The sequence below is a fragment of the Anarhichas minor genome, unplaced genomic scaffold (genome assembly GCF_050575085.1).
Source record: "Anarhichas minor isolate MPS153535 unplaced genomic scaffold, ASM5057508v1 ptg000010l, whole genome shotgun sequence".
NCBI classification, from domain to species: domain Eukaryota; kingdom Metazoa; phylum Chordata; class Actinopteri; order Perciformes; family Anarhichadidae; genus Anarhichas; species Anarhichas minor.
Genome location: NW_027466456.1, coordinates 12,974,172 through 12,989,765, shown reverse-complemented (window position 1 = coordinate 12,989,765; position 15,594 = coordinate 12,974,172). Strand labels below are relative to the sequence as shown.

General features: G+C 41.9%; 1 protein-coding gene across 3 annotated transcripts in view; it reads left to right on the top strand.

The window, feature by feature from the left end:
* Positions 1 to 15,594, top strand: part of dennd1b (DENN/MADD domain containing 1B) — a 97,072-nt gene that overhangs the window by 70,995 nt on the left and 10,483 nt on the right. For all 3 annotated transcript variants that reach the window (XM_076088247.1, XM_076088246.1, XM_076088248.1), the window contains 6 exons: positions 1,844 to 1,969; positions 5,209 to 5,310; positions 10,802 to 10,892; positions 12,160 to 12,200; positions 13,656 to 13,691; positions 14,111 to 14,167. In XM_076088247.1, coding sequence (XP_075944362.1) covers positions 1,844 to 1,969; positions 5,209 to 5,310; positions 10,802 to 10,892; positions 12,160 to 12,200; positions 13,656 to 13,691; positions 14,111 to 14,167 — 453 coding nt within the window. The remainder of the gene's footprint in view (positions 1 to 1,843; positions 1,970 to 5,208; positions 5,311 to 10,801; positions 10,893 to 12,159; positions 12,201 to 13,655; positions 13,692 to 14,110; positions 14,168 to 15,594) is intronic.

The following is a 15,594-nucleotide window of genomic DNA, read 5'->3' as shown; positions in this document are numbered from 1 at the left end:
TGGCAGCGCGGGGACGCTGTGGAGAGTGAGAAAGCCCAGGGGAGAGGAATTCACGCTGCTCGTTTTGTCTTTGTCCCAGTTTAAGACTGCCACTCTTTCTGTCTCGCTTTCTCTCCTTCTCTGTTTCTTTCCGCCGGTCCTCTGTATGAGCCGTGCTAACACTTTGCTTCTCCTCCCTGAAGTTTTCCAGATAGGCTAATTGCAGATGCCAGACCACGATATCCCTCGAACGCTGCAGCTACACAGCGTGATACTTCTGGCCCTCCTCTGATTGAAGTAGACCTGATCAAAATCGCATCACATTACAGAAGAAATGGGGTCATTTAATGGTTGACACAACCTCAAATTTTCTTGCTTTCTTTCCTTCCTGCCCACAAATACTGCGACATTAAAACTAACGATATTGATAATGGTATAGAATTAGTAGTAAATGTTCTATGCTGCTTCACAGAGGTGGACAGGCCTGACAATTCACACATAAATATATGACACACACTCTGAACCAAGAACCACCAGAGCCCACACAATGTTGCACTGTATAAACAGGTGATTGTATTGACTGGTGAAATATGCAGTGTAGTGTTAAATGTAATAGACAGAATGTTAAACAAAATCCTTGTTGTTTCACACACACTTTTATCAGTTCTGCATGTGGAGTCAGTTTTCTCTCCCCCATATTCAGAGTGTTGAAGTAAAAAGATAGCAAATTGTTACCTGGAGCGCTTTGGCTTTATCTGCCCTCTTGTAGTTCCCATGAGCAAGACACCAAAGCCTAACCAGCCACAGGCACAGTACTGTGTAGGAGACACTCTTCTGAGTTCTATATACAAAGATTTGGCATTAATTGTTGCATTTTATCTTATAATATGATGTTATGCAGTATAGAATTAAATATATAACATTGCAAAGTTACTTAGTGAGAATGTTACATTTTTCTTTTTTGTCCCCTTACTGAAGTTAAAGGTTAAATTAATAGGTTTTCCTTTACAATCGTGATCCAAGCCCATGCTCCTGCTAACAGCGCACACCAGACTGTATTACAGTAATCTAGACCTCCTGTGCAACCCAATCAAACGTTGAGCTTTTGTGCTACGCTGGCACAGCCCACACAGAGAGCAGCAGTCCCTCGCTGTCTCTGCCTCCTCCTCGCTCTGCCACAGCACAGTCAGACTACTGCTGAGCAGGTGAGGAGAGCCTCTTGACAACTTCTTTCTAAGACTCCCCAGGGCCCGGTGGCCAGGGTGAATCTTTTGTCATCCTAAAACAAGCTTGGGCCTGCTGCTCCTCCACTCTCGCCTGGAGTCCTGGAGACAGAGCCAGGAGAGGGGGAAATAATTAAAGACATTTTATGTCAAGAGTCCCTTTCTAGAGAGAGTTCGGGAGAGCCAACAGGGGAGGGGAAAACAGGAGGACAAGTAAGAGATGGAGGGAGAAGCGATAAAGCAAGAAGGTGATGGGGAGTAGAGTGGGGGTGGCAGCATGGAGAGAGAGAGGGTGAGAGTGGAAGAGCAAAGATGCGAGTTTCCATTTCCTCTCTGCTGCCCCCCCCCTCTCCCCCCCTGTCCTCTGCTCAATTAGCAAAGCAGCAGGTGCTCCCAGCTGCACAACAGATAAGCTAGGAGGAAAGGCTTTCCCCTTTATTTTCTTTCCTATTTTGAGATGACCTGCAAATGTGACACTTCACACCCAGAATGGGCTAGCTGTTTCCTCTACCAATTTCAGAGGTGATAATTTAACTTTTACCCCTCCATCTCTCCCTTACCACCCTCCCACCTGTCTCTCTCTCTCTCCCTTTCCCTCACTTTCTTTCTCTCCCACATTCTGCCTTTATGTTTTCCACCAGGTGTCCTCTCTGAAGAGCAAGCTGAAGAAGCAGTCCACAGCAACAGGAAGTGGTGTGGCGAGGGCCTTCCTGAGAGTGCAGGCCGCTCTGTTTGGATCCTACCGAGATGCCCTCAGATATAAACCTGTAAGGATCCAGAGTCATTAGTCTCCACACACTTGTTGTTTAGCATCGCAGTGTCAAATCAGAGCCTTACTTTCTGAAATCATGTATGTTGGACTGTTTGATTGTTTGCCATCAAATCCAGAGCGTGATACATACATCCAGTGTTTGAGCTAACCTAATTACGCAAACATCACTTTCCTCTCGTGGTATCTAGCCATACAGAGTTTTGATCTTAAGAATCCAATGTTTGGAGTTATTTATCCCCAATTATTTATTACAATGGATGTAATTGGCACGGGCAACTGTGGCTAAGTGGGTAGCAGGGCCGTCCTTCAATCAGAGGATCGGCGGTTCGATCCCCGGCTCAGGCTCCACTAGTCGCATGTCGATGTGTCCTTGAGCAAGACACTTAACCCCAAAATTGCTCCCGTAGCTGTGCCTACAGTGTAGTATTGTGATAGAATCTGAATTGTAAGTCGCTTTGGATAAAAGCGTCTGCTAGAATGACTGTAAGTGGAATTTCTTTTGTGCTTATTCAAGAAAAAAATGTCCCCTGTACTCTGGTAAATCAGAGAACACATGGTTAGTTTTATAGACTATAGTTAGGTATACACTATATCTCTTTGATACCGACAGGACCTCAAATGAAATTCCAGTAACATCTTTTATACTGAGATGGCAGCAGAAGTCTCAGAGACAGATGTCTAAAAACTTAAAACTAGCACTATCTGAATCTCAAGGGATATAATATCAAGTGACAATGAATGTTGTGTTTTTCTAATTTGGCTGAAGTGACCATTTATATTCATCAAACAAACATATTTATGACTGATTTTACATACTTATGCTCTGATAGATTGCATTTAAAAACAAGAACATATTGATAACATATGAAGTATAAAGGCCAAAGATCACATTTTCATTCACAGGCAGAATTAAATATTCACAGACAAGAATATGATGTATTTGCTCGTCAGACTGTGTATGTGTATGGCAGTAGCCATCTCAGTTTGGGTGAGTTGAGTCAAATTTCACTGAAGTCTGGTTAGACTGGGGCAGTTTTGACTGAAGGTAAAAGGTGTGTTTTTCGGTTGGAGCGCAGAGCTAAGGTGGGCCTGTCTGAGGCAGTGAAATGTCAGAGGAGCTGAAAAGAGTCAGGACGTTCCCTTTGAAGATCCCTTTTAGCCACCTTTGGTGTTTTACTCTCCTTTACTAAGCCCCCCGAACATTTCTTCTCTGGATCTTTTCTGCTTATCAAGTCTGAGTCAGAGCAGAGCAAACTACAGCATGTCCTGTTTGTCAAATAGCGAAGCCTTTGTTCCTTTGGCTTTGAGATTAATTGGACTTTGTGGACTCCCGGAGTCAAGATGCTACATTATTGATGTTGTCTCTCTTTTCTCTGTATACAGACAGTATATGAACAAACTGCCTCCCCTCTGACACGAGCACTGAGACTCAGTGTTATGTGTGTGTTAGCGTATGTGCGAGCACAACATGCAGTCATTTCTCAGTTCACTCACGCTCAAAATCGGTGTCGTTAATGCGCACACATAAACATGCACATCTGCTTGCATGAAGATGGTGATGATGCTCCCTGCGTTCTGATATTTGTGGAATATCACCAGTGATTGTTCCGAGCTGAGGAGAAGACGGCGCTGAGCCGAGCGCTGTGGTTCACAGGCCCATATGCCTTGACAGAAGGAGGGGTGTGGATGTTTGGTTGGAGTCTTGCTGAGTTGTAAATGAAACAATACTGGAAAATGATAATGCGTTGAAAAGCAATGGGCTGACTAGAACACCATTTCTTAAGTCATCAATTTCAGCTCACGTTGATTCGGGGTGCCATCGCATGTTTAAAAGCTGTCAAGACTGTTTTATACACAAAATCCTGCACAAAGCATATTTGCATGTATAGAAGATCTATATAATGTGTCCACATACAGCCGGAGTCCTGCACAAGAACATGGTTCATACTATGATGGTACCAGATGTGAGAGTATGTGGCCCTCTCTTTTCATGCCATTACAACACCGGCCCAGCCTCGTGCTGTTTCTCTAGATTAACGGTGTCTCACGAGATCAACGGTGTTGGCTGCCTACATACAGTTAAGACATATTTCTTTTTTTCACTTTAACTGGAAGTTGTCCTATTGTGCTGGGCAACCATGGTGACCCTCTTAAAATAGATCAAATTAATACGGCTCTCTTTCTTTGGTGGCCTGTGTGCACTAAAGGGTTTTGTTGGATAGTGATGTGTACACAGACCGAGCCTTAAAGTTGACTTTGGAAGTTTTTTTCAGTAGCAATTAGCTGTTAGTCTCGGCATGCTATTCGGTTGTGGTCGCTGCAGTATGGTCGGAGGCTGTAGCAGCCAGATGGAAACTGCAAGCTGATTAAACTACAACAAGCTACTTTCAACTCTTTACGAGAGAATAAGCCTTAAAAACTTTTAGTGATGTAAGTGGAGCAGTATTCCTGTGATGTAATTTGGGCCACTGGTATCATCCGCCCATCCTCGAACATGTAGTTAGTCTCTGGTGTTGTTAAGTTGTTTTTATGCGCCACACTGTGCTTGTAGCCTAGAACAGACAAAGCACATTGTTTTACGCGAGAAGAATTTAGAGCATCATTGAAATATGTGAGAATTATGTTAATTATGAAAAAAAAACTGAATTGGAAATGACTGTAGGGCTGCGTGTGATTGGCCTGCAGTGGTTCTGTTGTCATCCTCCATGTCTATAGCTCACAGGCCAACAGACATGATGTAAGAAATAGTAATAATGTGATGATGTGTTCACGTGGAGTACTGGAGAGTTTACTGGGACCCAGTCTTCTGGTCCAGGGGAGATCGCTCTTTTCCAGGGAAACCGTTTTAAAGGGACTGTTGTTTTCTGTTAATACTCACCTCATCTCTCCTGATCCTTCCTCCTTCCTTCCTGTCTCTCGTTTTTTTAAGCCCAGTGAGCTCACTAATGAAGAAATCAGTTGAAATACTCCTTAGTTTTTAAGAAGACTTTTTACAGTGCATAATGTAAATATAGATGATGCGATCTTCTTCGTGCTGTAAATCATATTATAAACAACATTGTTAAGTTTAGACCCCCTGCCTTTTAAGGCACCACACACACGCCTGCCTTTGTTTCCTGTGGCTCAAGTAAACATGGAGATAAACAGATTGGTACAAAGAACAGTGAGCCAAAATATATAAGTATTATATTTGTATTGTAATTTTTGCCAATGATGTCGCTGTGGATTCCTCAGGGGGAGCCAATCACTTTCTGTGAGGAGAGCTTTGTGAACCATCGATTGGGCACCATGAGGAACTTCCTGTCGATGGCCGTCAACCTGCAGCTCTTCAAACAGGTACAAACCTGTGTGTGTGTGTCAGTTTCTTAAAACCAGCATGAACTACTCATTTATGTCATATTGTAACAAGTAAAAATCTATGACCATAGAAAATGTTTAAATTTCGGACATCATATTTACCTTTATGCATCAATACGGAACCATTAATCCTCCTTAAAATCATAATTGTATTATATACTGTCACGTACATGGCTACATTGACTCTATCCCGTAAGCTGTAGGCCAGCACAAATATGAAAATATGGAAGGTTGCTCCGTCCTCTCCCATCAATGTTTATTGTTGAGCTGTTTATTTTTTGAGCAGATTCTATATCTAGAAGGGTAAAAGCAGTTTTACAGTTGTCTCCCAGCACCACTTGTGCTCGGCAAACTGTCAACTGGGCGAAGTTAGCATTTAGTATCTTGATAGTTCAGTTGTTCAGACTAAGGAGAAGAGAGAGGCCTGGGATTAGAGACGGTTATTGACCCCTAGAAACTGTTTACTCTGGTTATCTCTCAAAACGCTTTTGTTATTTCTTAATGTCTCTCTGTTTGCTCAATATTTCCTGGTGTACAAACAAAACTACGATAAGTCAGGCCTGTTATATGTATTTTACTGGAGAAAAACCATATCACGGTTGTATTCTGTCTTTAACATGTATGCATGTGCCTGTAAAATACAGACAAAAAAAACGTTGCGAATTTTAACTTTGTCCTTGGAAAATGTAAAACCCACCGCAAGTAAATAATCCACAGTGTTCATGTTTGTATTTATGTACAGTGAATGTGTGTTTGTGAGCGTGTGAGCAGGTAGGCCTATCCTTTATTCATGTGTGGTTACACGAGTTTCCCTTTAAAATCACTCATGTATACTTAATATGTTTTCATCCCCAAATCCCTCCAGCAATACTAAACTTAGCTAAGCCAGAGCCGAGTGGAGAGACACCTCTGGCTCCGAAGAAAATTTCCTCTCAACCCTTGAATTCTTTTTTTCGGTGCTCTCTGACCCGTGATAGTAGTGTGATTTACCCCCGAGAGTTACAGCACAGCAGTCCTCAATCAGCCTTTTGTTTCTCTGGACACTCTGCCCCGTCTATAATTTTCCCAGGCAGAGCAGATAGCGAGCAGCAGTTCAAAGCATCCTCCCGGGCTGGCTCCTGCCTCAGCGGTAGCATTGGGAAACAGGCCCTTATCTCCTCCTCCTCCTCCTCCTCTCTAGCGCGGTGGATGGGGTGAGCTTATCTCCTCCACTCCTCTTTCGACTAAAGTGAGAGAGGCCAGCGGTCCGCCCGAGCCCTGCTCTGGCCGTGACCCACATCCGCTCTCAAACACGCAAACAATGCTCAACGTGCGTGGCCACACACATGCACACATTCATTTTTATATACATAAGTACACACTCATGGACTGCGAAAGTTTGGATTTTTTCCATTTCTCCTGCTCCTTGTTTTGTTATTGACTGTTTTTATACCAATGTGTTATTTTTGCACCAAAATTCCAATATATTGTCCTCATTGTCAGTATATTGCACATGTTTATAGGTCTGACAGTAGGACTGCTCTCTTATTAGTATGCCATCGAATTAAAAAAACATGAATAGCGTTTGGCCACACACAATGAATAATACACTTATACTGCTATAAATTGTCATATGTATAAACTAGAATAAAATCCCAAAATGTTGCAATGCTAATTGCAAAAGGAGCAAGGATGAACATTTTAGTTTTTAAAAGTTTAGTTTAGTTCATGATTTAGTTTGAAGTTAACAATTTTAGTTTTTTTTCCCCAATGGTATTGTTGACAGGAATGTGTAAACAAACAGGTTGGGCTGCTCAATTATCAAGCAACAACATGTCTAATACAATGTATATTTAAGTATATACTGTATATCATCTAATCACTTGCACACCATGGCCTTTAAAGTATGGGGTTTGTCACTGTCGCCTATACGCCAACAATAATGGGTCAAACTTGAGCCAAATTCAAACCACATTATAGGAATTGGTCGACCACAACACACGTTACACACACGGGGAAGCACACACGCAGAATGTCGAGGTGTTACCTGAGTTTGAGGTGTTACCGTTTCAGCAGGAAATTGCTTTTCTACAGGTGATTTTGTTTTCGATCCTTGTGAAGCAGTTATTTTGCTTCACAAGTATTTTCAGTTTTATAGATGGAACAGCGTGTTCCAAGTTTTTTTTATGCAAATTCAGCGAAACATTAGCAATACTTTATTAGCTGAGTGGCCGAGTAGACAGAGAGACTATTGTGTGCTGTCATATGTCATTAGGGCCATCAATTACTTTCAATAGCCTTATTAAAATGCATTATTGCAACATGTTGGATAAGAACACCTTCTTGTGAACTACAATGTAAATGTCAAGTGCATTTACGTTGTGTGCTTAGGGGACAAAAAGCAGGAACAACAGTCCTTTTATCTTTTGCCTCTATGACATATAGACACTAAGCCAACCCTAAAATATATATATATATACACATACACACCTCTTAAAATGTCACAGTTTCACCTTCTAACACACTTCTGTTCTGTTCCTGTTTCCTGTGTGCTCGGCCCATCTCTGTTCAGAACAGAACAAGTGGGAGAAGTCTTCTAAAAGAATGCGGGGGAAAGCCTGTCGACGTTAACCTGCTTCCTATCAACCATTCTCAGCTCCTACACACTGACAAGCGCACATCATGTGTGTGTGTATTGTGCTAGCAGAGACTGATAAAACGAAGTCTCTTCCTCTTATTGACAAAACTGAGCCGTACACAGTCTTATTGAGTCAGTAGGGAGACTTGTAGTCTGATAATTTACTGCCAGGAGCCTTTGTAGACCATGTGCGTCCCATCAATCAATAATCATCCGTCATTCTCCGCGTGTAAGAATGCAGTAGCCGAGCCATTCACCGAAAGGGGAAAAGGTGTGTCCTTGCAAAACCAAATGATCTGATTTAAAATCTGATCATGTAGTTGCTCCGTCCACTCCGTATCACAGCAGTCACAGTAAGCTGGAAAACTACATTTTATTATAACCAATAGGAGTAATGGATACAAGTAGCTGCCTCCTCCATGTCCAAGCCAGGGCTTTAAAATGCACCGCTGCTAATGGCTGCTAGATGCTGGCTCCACAAACGCTCTTACTGTAAAGAATTCATTTCAGATAGTTCTGACTACATTCTCACAATACAAAATCTAATTTTCTAAAACAGATTGGGGTCTTCATAGCTTATTTGAAGTCATCTTGTGTGTCACTGTGACACACAAGATGATGCTTCAGTATCCACCCTTCAAAACCTCCTTTCAGAAACGTATGAGTGACATGATTTCTGCTATATCCCTTAGTATCCACACTTTATGGGCCTAAATTCCAGGTCGCAAAAGTTACATTTCCTTTAGGCTGTCTGTGTATCTCTGTTCATGAACCCCTGTGGAGTCCTAATCCCAACTTCTGGCTCCACAATTCCAGAGTTTAAATAAATCTAGAGCACTGTGACCAACCTGTGAGCGAGTCAATGTGCTGGTAGCCAGATGGAATAACTCTCACGGTCTACGGTCCGCTGCTACAACGGCTTCAGGAATCAAGAGGACATGTAGAAATGGAGAGATGGAGCAGGATTTGCTGTGCTTCGATTTACACAAAAACTATTTAAGCAGAATAATTTGAATTTATTTTTATGTCATTAGGTCAACAAGTATTGACAAAGCGTTAAAACAATGTATTTAAAGGTCCCCTACTTTTTGTTTGAACTCTTTGAGAGAGTTTTTTTCTTTTTGGTCTCTCTCTTTCAAAACAAAGAAAATGAGCCATTGTGTTCTTGTGTTTGTGCATGTGCACGAGTGCATGAACAAGTGTTGGTTTGTGTGTCTGTGTGAGAGCGTGTGTGGTGATCACAGTCTGCCATTGTTGAGTAATGTCCAATTAAGGCCCACAGTGAGGCAGGTAATCTGGCCGGGGGTGTGTGTTGAGGGAGACGAGGGGGGAGATAAGTGGAGGCTTTGGCTAGGTGATGATTTGGGTTGATTATCTGCACTAATTGGGCCAGCCACGTAGCGGAGCAGTGGTTGAAACCTGCAGTCTCACCTCTCATTAAAATGATCTAATGATGAGTCTCCGGCTCTTCTGACCAGAGGAGCGGGCGGCCGTGTCGGTCGCTAGTTAGCGGTCTGTCCCCGAGGACATGTGCCCTAAAACAACCTACACTGTTGTTACACTTTGGACACAGTCACAGAGGTGGGAGGAGGAGTGATACAGACTTTATGTTGCTTTCAAGTATTAAAAAGAATAGTGTACCAAAATAGTGCTTGAAAGGTAGGAGGTGTTGATTGTTATTTAATGCAATCATCAGTCAAATATATGTTTTAGTTTTTAATCCAAATCCTTTATATATACTAATAGACACCATAACAGATTGTTAAATGCTTTCCCTCCCACCTTTACACGGATGAACTGAAGAGGTTAAAAAGATAGATTCTAGTTTATGGTTGGACACCAAAGATTTAGCTAAATAAATATACACACAGAAAGTAGTTTTCACGACTTGGCCCCACATCTTGAAAATAAAATATAAGAGCTGCAGCTGGCTTTTTTATTTTATTTTTTTAACACTAGAAACGCGCCAAGATTAGCCCAAGGATTTGACTGGAACGTATTATTTCCACCCAGTGATTTGCTGATATTATAAGCGATGGGACAGGAAACTAACAGCAACTTGGGGGTCAATGTGGTTTGATTTAGCTAATAGAAAACAGCGCACCATATGTGTGACTGAGTGATCTACATTCACATAATTGTTTTAGAGATTTTCTTCATGTTCAGTATTTAAAAAGATGATATACAGTTCGATTTTTTTTCCTGCAAAAACGATGAGGGTCAACTGAGCCTGTAAACTGTACGGAGGAGGCACCAGAGCTTTTATAAGGGCCCAAAAATGATAAGAAATGTGTTAAAAAACGATTGTTTGACACCATTTAGTTTTTTTGTCTTTTCCCTTCCACTCTAACAACTGGTTTTATTTGGTCGTGGTCTGTAAAACTAGATATTTCTCATGCTTTAAAAAGAATGCCGTTAATTTAGTATTGTTTTAATCACAAAGGTTGAGGTACGTGTGTGACTGCTTGTATTTGCAGAACATATTTACGTGAGTTTGTGTCTGTGGAGGTTTTGAAATGTGTAGCTGTCTTGGCTGTTAGGTCAGTATTTATGAGATGGAGTTTTATGCGCTCCATGTTACAAAGGGAGGAAATGAAACTTCCTCATGTCTCAGACAGTGTGCAGCATGTAGTCTGCTGCCCTAATCCCTCAGCTGCTCCACATTACCAAATCCTTATTACCTGCAACCCACCTAATCTTGGGATGTAGTTTCTGTCAGGTAGGATTAATAACACCCCACTGCGGCCTGAGTGTTTGAATCTGTGTGTGTGTGTTTTGTATCTGTTTCAGTGTGTCCACCACCACCCCCCCCCCTCCCTTCTTTAATAAGCACGTTGTAATTTATGGTTGTAGTTCATCGACGGACGGCTGGCCAAATTGAACGCAGGCCGCGGCTTCTCCGACATGTTTGAAGAGGAGATCACAGAGGGGGGCTTCTGTGGAAGTGAGTAGTGCTAGACCTGTCTATCAATTAGCCACATTATATTTATTTGCCATATTTCATGCAGTGGGCTGTAGTTATTAGTGCTATAGTAAGATGTACAGTAAAAGCAGTGAACAAAACAAGGAGACGTCTTTAAAGTTAGGAAAATTAAAAACAAAGAGCCTTTCACTCCCCAAATAGAATGTATCTTGCTCTCAAAACTCTAAAACAATTGAAATGACCAAAAGTCTTCTAAAAACAATGATAAACTAATTAAATAGACGGTAGTTATATAGTACACTGTAGTGTCCAAGTATACGTTTTATAACATTCCTGGTGCTGAACTTCTTATTCTTTGAGTAACATTTGAAGGCTGCTGTTAAATATCTCATGACCACATGAGGCACTTTCAAATACGAATGCACCAATGAACTGTATTGTCTTTCTTATCAATTTAAAAACTACAACTAAATGGCTTCAAGTGACTCTTGGCCAATCTAAAAACTGTAAAAAAAAAAAAAAAAAAAAAAAAAAGGTACATTTTTATTTTTTTACATTTGACATGTATCTTGATTGTCAATTGGAACTGATGCAGAGGTTACTTGTTAATGTGATTGAATGTGACAAAAGGAGATTGACGAAAGAGTTAGTATTGTTTTGGCAGGATTGAGCGTTGTTACGTGTGGAGACTGAGCACGAGACATCAGAGGTTTGAAATCCCGTAGGAGCGCTCACACAAATTATATGATTTTGATCACATCACTTCAGGTTTGAGTCTTATTTACATGACAAGAAAAAAGAGATGCCATCCAGACGTTGCAGCTAAATATCCATCATATTATTGGGCTTTTGAATTCTGATCCCAAACACACACACACACACACACACACACAGTCGTCAGTAATTCTGTTCTGTAAACATCTTAGAGCCCCGGACACCATAAAGATCTCCTTTAAAGCAGCCCTCCACTCTGCATGCACAAGTCTTTCACATCCAGTTGCTCACACTAATGTTGTATTCAACAGTATTTATTATCGATTGTGTAACAAAAGGGACAGAAGAAGAAAACAGACAATTACAAAGCCTTATAGCACTAAATGTAGTTATATTCAATACATTTAAACAACCACTTTTTTTTAAATGCTCAGTAATGTGCGAGTGTGTGTAGCCATGAGACTATGTGTCACAGTGTAATATACATAGTTACCTTTGCTTTGCAATGTTAATACAATGCTATCGAGTGCAAAATGATTAATTCATGTTCTCTGTGTTTTATACATCCCTCCAGGTAATTCAAGGTCCTACCAGCAATGGATGCACACTGTGAAGGTATTCCCAGAATGTCCTGCATGTCGTATCTAAACGCTTTTATCTACGGCTTTTATAAAAATGTTTCACTCATTTCATTCCCGAGTTATATTTAATTGAAAGTGTGATTGACACAGCTCAGCGTTTGAAGTCCTGGTGTTGCTTTTGGAATGAAGGGGCTGCCTGAATGTACAGATCCAGCTCGTGTGTGTGTGTGTGTGTGTGTGTGTGTGTGTGTGTGTGTGTGTGTGTGTGTGTGTGTGTGTGTGTGTGTGTGTGTGTGTGTGTGTGTGTGTGTGTGTGTGTGTGTGTGTGTGTGTGTGTGTGTGTGTGTGTGTGTGAAGCGGCGCGTGCAGCAGGACAGTGGAGACAGACAGACAGGGAGGGAGACAGAAGTGATTTGACGTGACAAGACGTCCTCCGAAATGACATGTTGATCTGGCAGCAAACACGGGCGTTACTCTGCTGAACCGACCCAAGAACATAGATCTCTCCCTCCTTCTTCATCTCCTGTCTCTTTTCTCCTCTTCTTTGCTCCCCTTATCTCTCTCTCTCACTTTCTCTTCCTTTCCCTTTCTCCCTCTTTTCATCTCTGTCACAGCCCCCCCCCCCCCCCCCCCCCCCTCTGTCTCCCTCTCTCTCTCTCTTACACAGAGTATCTCTCTCTCTCTCTCTCCCCCCTCCCTCTCTCCCCACGCCGTCAGCTAAGGCTGAATTAGTTCTCTAGAGTGCTCTTCAAAGATTTGTTAAAGTTCACATTTCCTGACTGACAGGGATCTATAAGAGGGGCCTTCACCTCGGCCTCTCTCCTCTTCTCCCTTTGCCGACTTCTAAAACGCTGTCTGCCATTTACTCTGTTTAGCCGTTTAGCCGACGCTTTGTGCTTACACTAAAGACCAAACAGAGAAGAAGAGCGAGACGCCAGAGGAGAGATGCAGCAACTCTGAGAGAAGACAGGCACCGAGAGATATTGGGTGCCATGATGTCAGTCTGCAGAACTCAAAGTAGAAATCAATCACGCACAGTCCCTTCCATCGCTGTTTTAGGCTGCTTCTAAATAAAAACCTCCTGAATGCTTTGAATCATGCAGTTTATCATGGCTCAGCGATATGATACTTTGCCTGCTGTCACCAGTTGTATATGAAAGTTGCATTACAATACTATTTACAGCTGCACAGGGAGTTTTGGTTGTGTTTGATATTGAAAATGAGTCCTTTGCGACTACTGCGGGAGTCAAGTGATGTGGTAGAAATAACCCTCATGATATTGATAAGGATACTTCACAGTATGACAAAAATGTATGCAAAAATCAAACCGCAGTGCAGCTTGCTCTGAGCCATTTCTGCTGAGATTCGATCACCACGATATGATTGCATGCTGTGTGCATAATATGAATATTTGATATTTTAAAATAAATCTGTATGTGTGGAAACTCACCCAAAGTGACTTACTAATAATGTTCTGTGTCTATTACAGAGAGGAGGAGCACTTCTCAACACAGCTGTGACTAAAGTACGTTCTTCTTCAAAACGGTCCGATAAATGTAGCTCAATGTAATGTTTCTATATGTACATAACTTGAAACATCGAGTCCTTGAAACTCCACTGAAATAGACATTTTGCCGGTTGTTTTGTGTTTAGTAATTGACGGTGGAAGGAATGGGAGTTTTGTAGCCTGCGTTTGATGAGCAGTACCATGTCGTCATGTGCTGTACAATAGGTGGTCAGGGTGCCCTTTCATGTTATCGCCTTCTGTTAGTGTGCGATTCTCTCTCATCCAGCCTTTTGTCTCTGTGTTTTTGCCGCAGGGATCAAAGCTTCTCGTGATGTTACACGAAACCAGAACAGAATGTTAATGCAACATGTTTTGATTAGTAATCTGTGTGTGTGTGTGTGTGTGTGTGTGTGCGTGTGCGTTGTTTTTCATCCTAGGCCAAGAGTCATGCCAAGAGGGGCATCCGAGACATTAAGGACAGACTTAAAGCAAGGGTGAGCAGCACGGACCTTCACACCTCCCTGACACACATGCACACGCTCGTAGAAATTGTGTGCGCACACATGATTCTGTTCTGAGAGCACACAGATACAGTCGACACCCCCCCCCCCCCCCCTCATAGAAATAGACAGGAAGGCTGCTTTACATGGAGTGTGTGATTCTGACGCCGGGCCCTTTAATGACTGTTGAAGCCTGCTTAGCGCTTTGTTCAGGGCTGTACATTTTTAACCAACGCCCCTCTGGCTATGGCCTGTCATGTCATCCAGGCCCCGGCCCCTCTTTCTCTTTTATTGTCTGCATATTTCATCAGTGAGCCTGTGATTTCCTCAAAGCTAATGTAACGAGGTGTATGTTTCCATAAGCCTGATGGATTTGATCAGGCAATAGCAGTTTGATCTGTCAGTGGGAAACTGAGCAGAGAGGGCACTGATGAAGAGCACGAGGAGTTTGCAGTGTTCTGCATGTGTGTACACACACACACACACACACACACACACACACACACACACACACACACAGTAGAGGAAGGTAGAGGTTTTGAAATCTATTTGATTTGAGGTGAAACAGATTTCCTGTGCATTCATGAATTAATTCTCAAATGCACAAATTAATTAATTCGACTTTCTCAGGATCACACTTAATCTGCAGTGCATTTATGTTGCTGTCAGCCACAGATGTCTAAACAAGGACCCCGATGCACAAACATATTGAAATGAAGCTCATCAGCGGTGGCTACCTTGAATATAATTGTTTTAACCTTGTAGAGAACGTTTTAAAGGATTAGGCCGGTGATAATAAATATATGTGCTGTTATCCAAAGATTCCATTAAAAGGCCAAAACCACCAATGCGTTACTTCTTCTCTCTGTGTTTTCCAACTGTGATACCATGTCCGTGGCTCAGAGACCCGAACTCATTTGTTCTTACTGAAGATCTTTCTTTTGAAAGACGGGTCGTGAGTACATACTTTAATTGTTTCAGTGATTTACTGAAGCAGCCGGGCACTGTAGCTCTTAGCAAAATTTATCCAAACACAAATACACGGGGCATTTGTAAGGGACTATTTTTAGGGGCAGATTTGATGCGCTACCGAGTATTCGCAGTAACAGGACGGTGTGTGTGTGAGATTGACCACAGTGACCATGTTCATCGTGTCATCAAACTGTGGTTTATTGATTGCACTTTTGATCTATGGTGCAGATAAACAATACTTATTAGAAGAATCAATAAATATTTTCACAGATGTTGGTAGTAAGAAAAATATAGACTATCACCAGACTAATCCTTTAACTCAGAGGTTAAAGCATCAGGTCAGGTACTGCAGGGGGTCCGCGAAATGTTTGGTTGATTAGACAATTTAAAAAAGAAAAAAAGAAAAAAAAGTTTTTTCTCTAAACATGAATGTGTCCATTATTGTAATA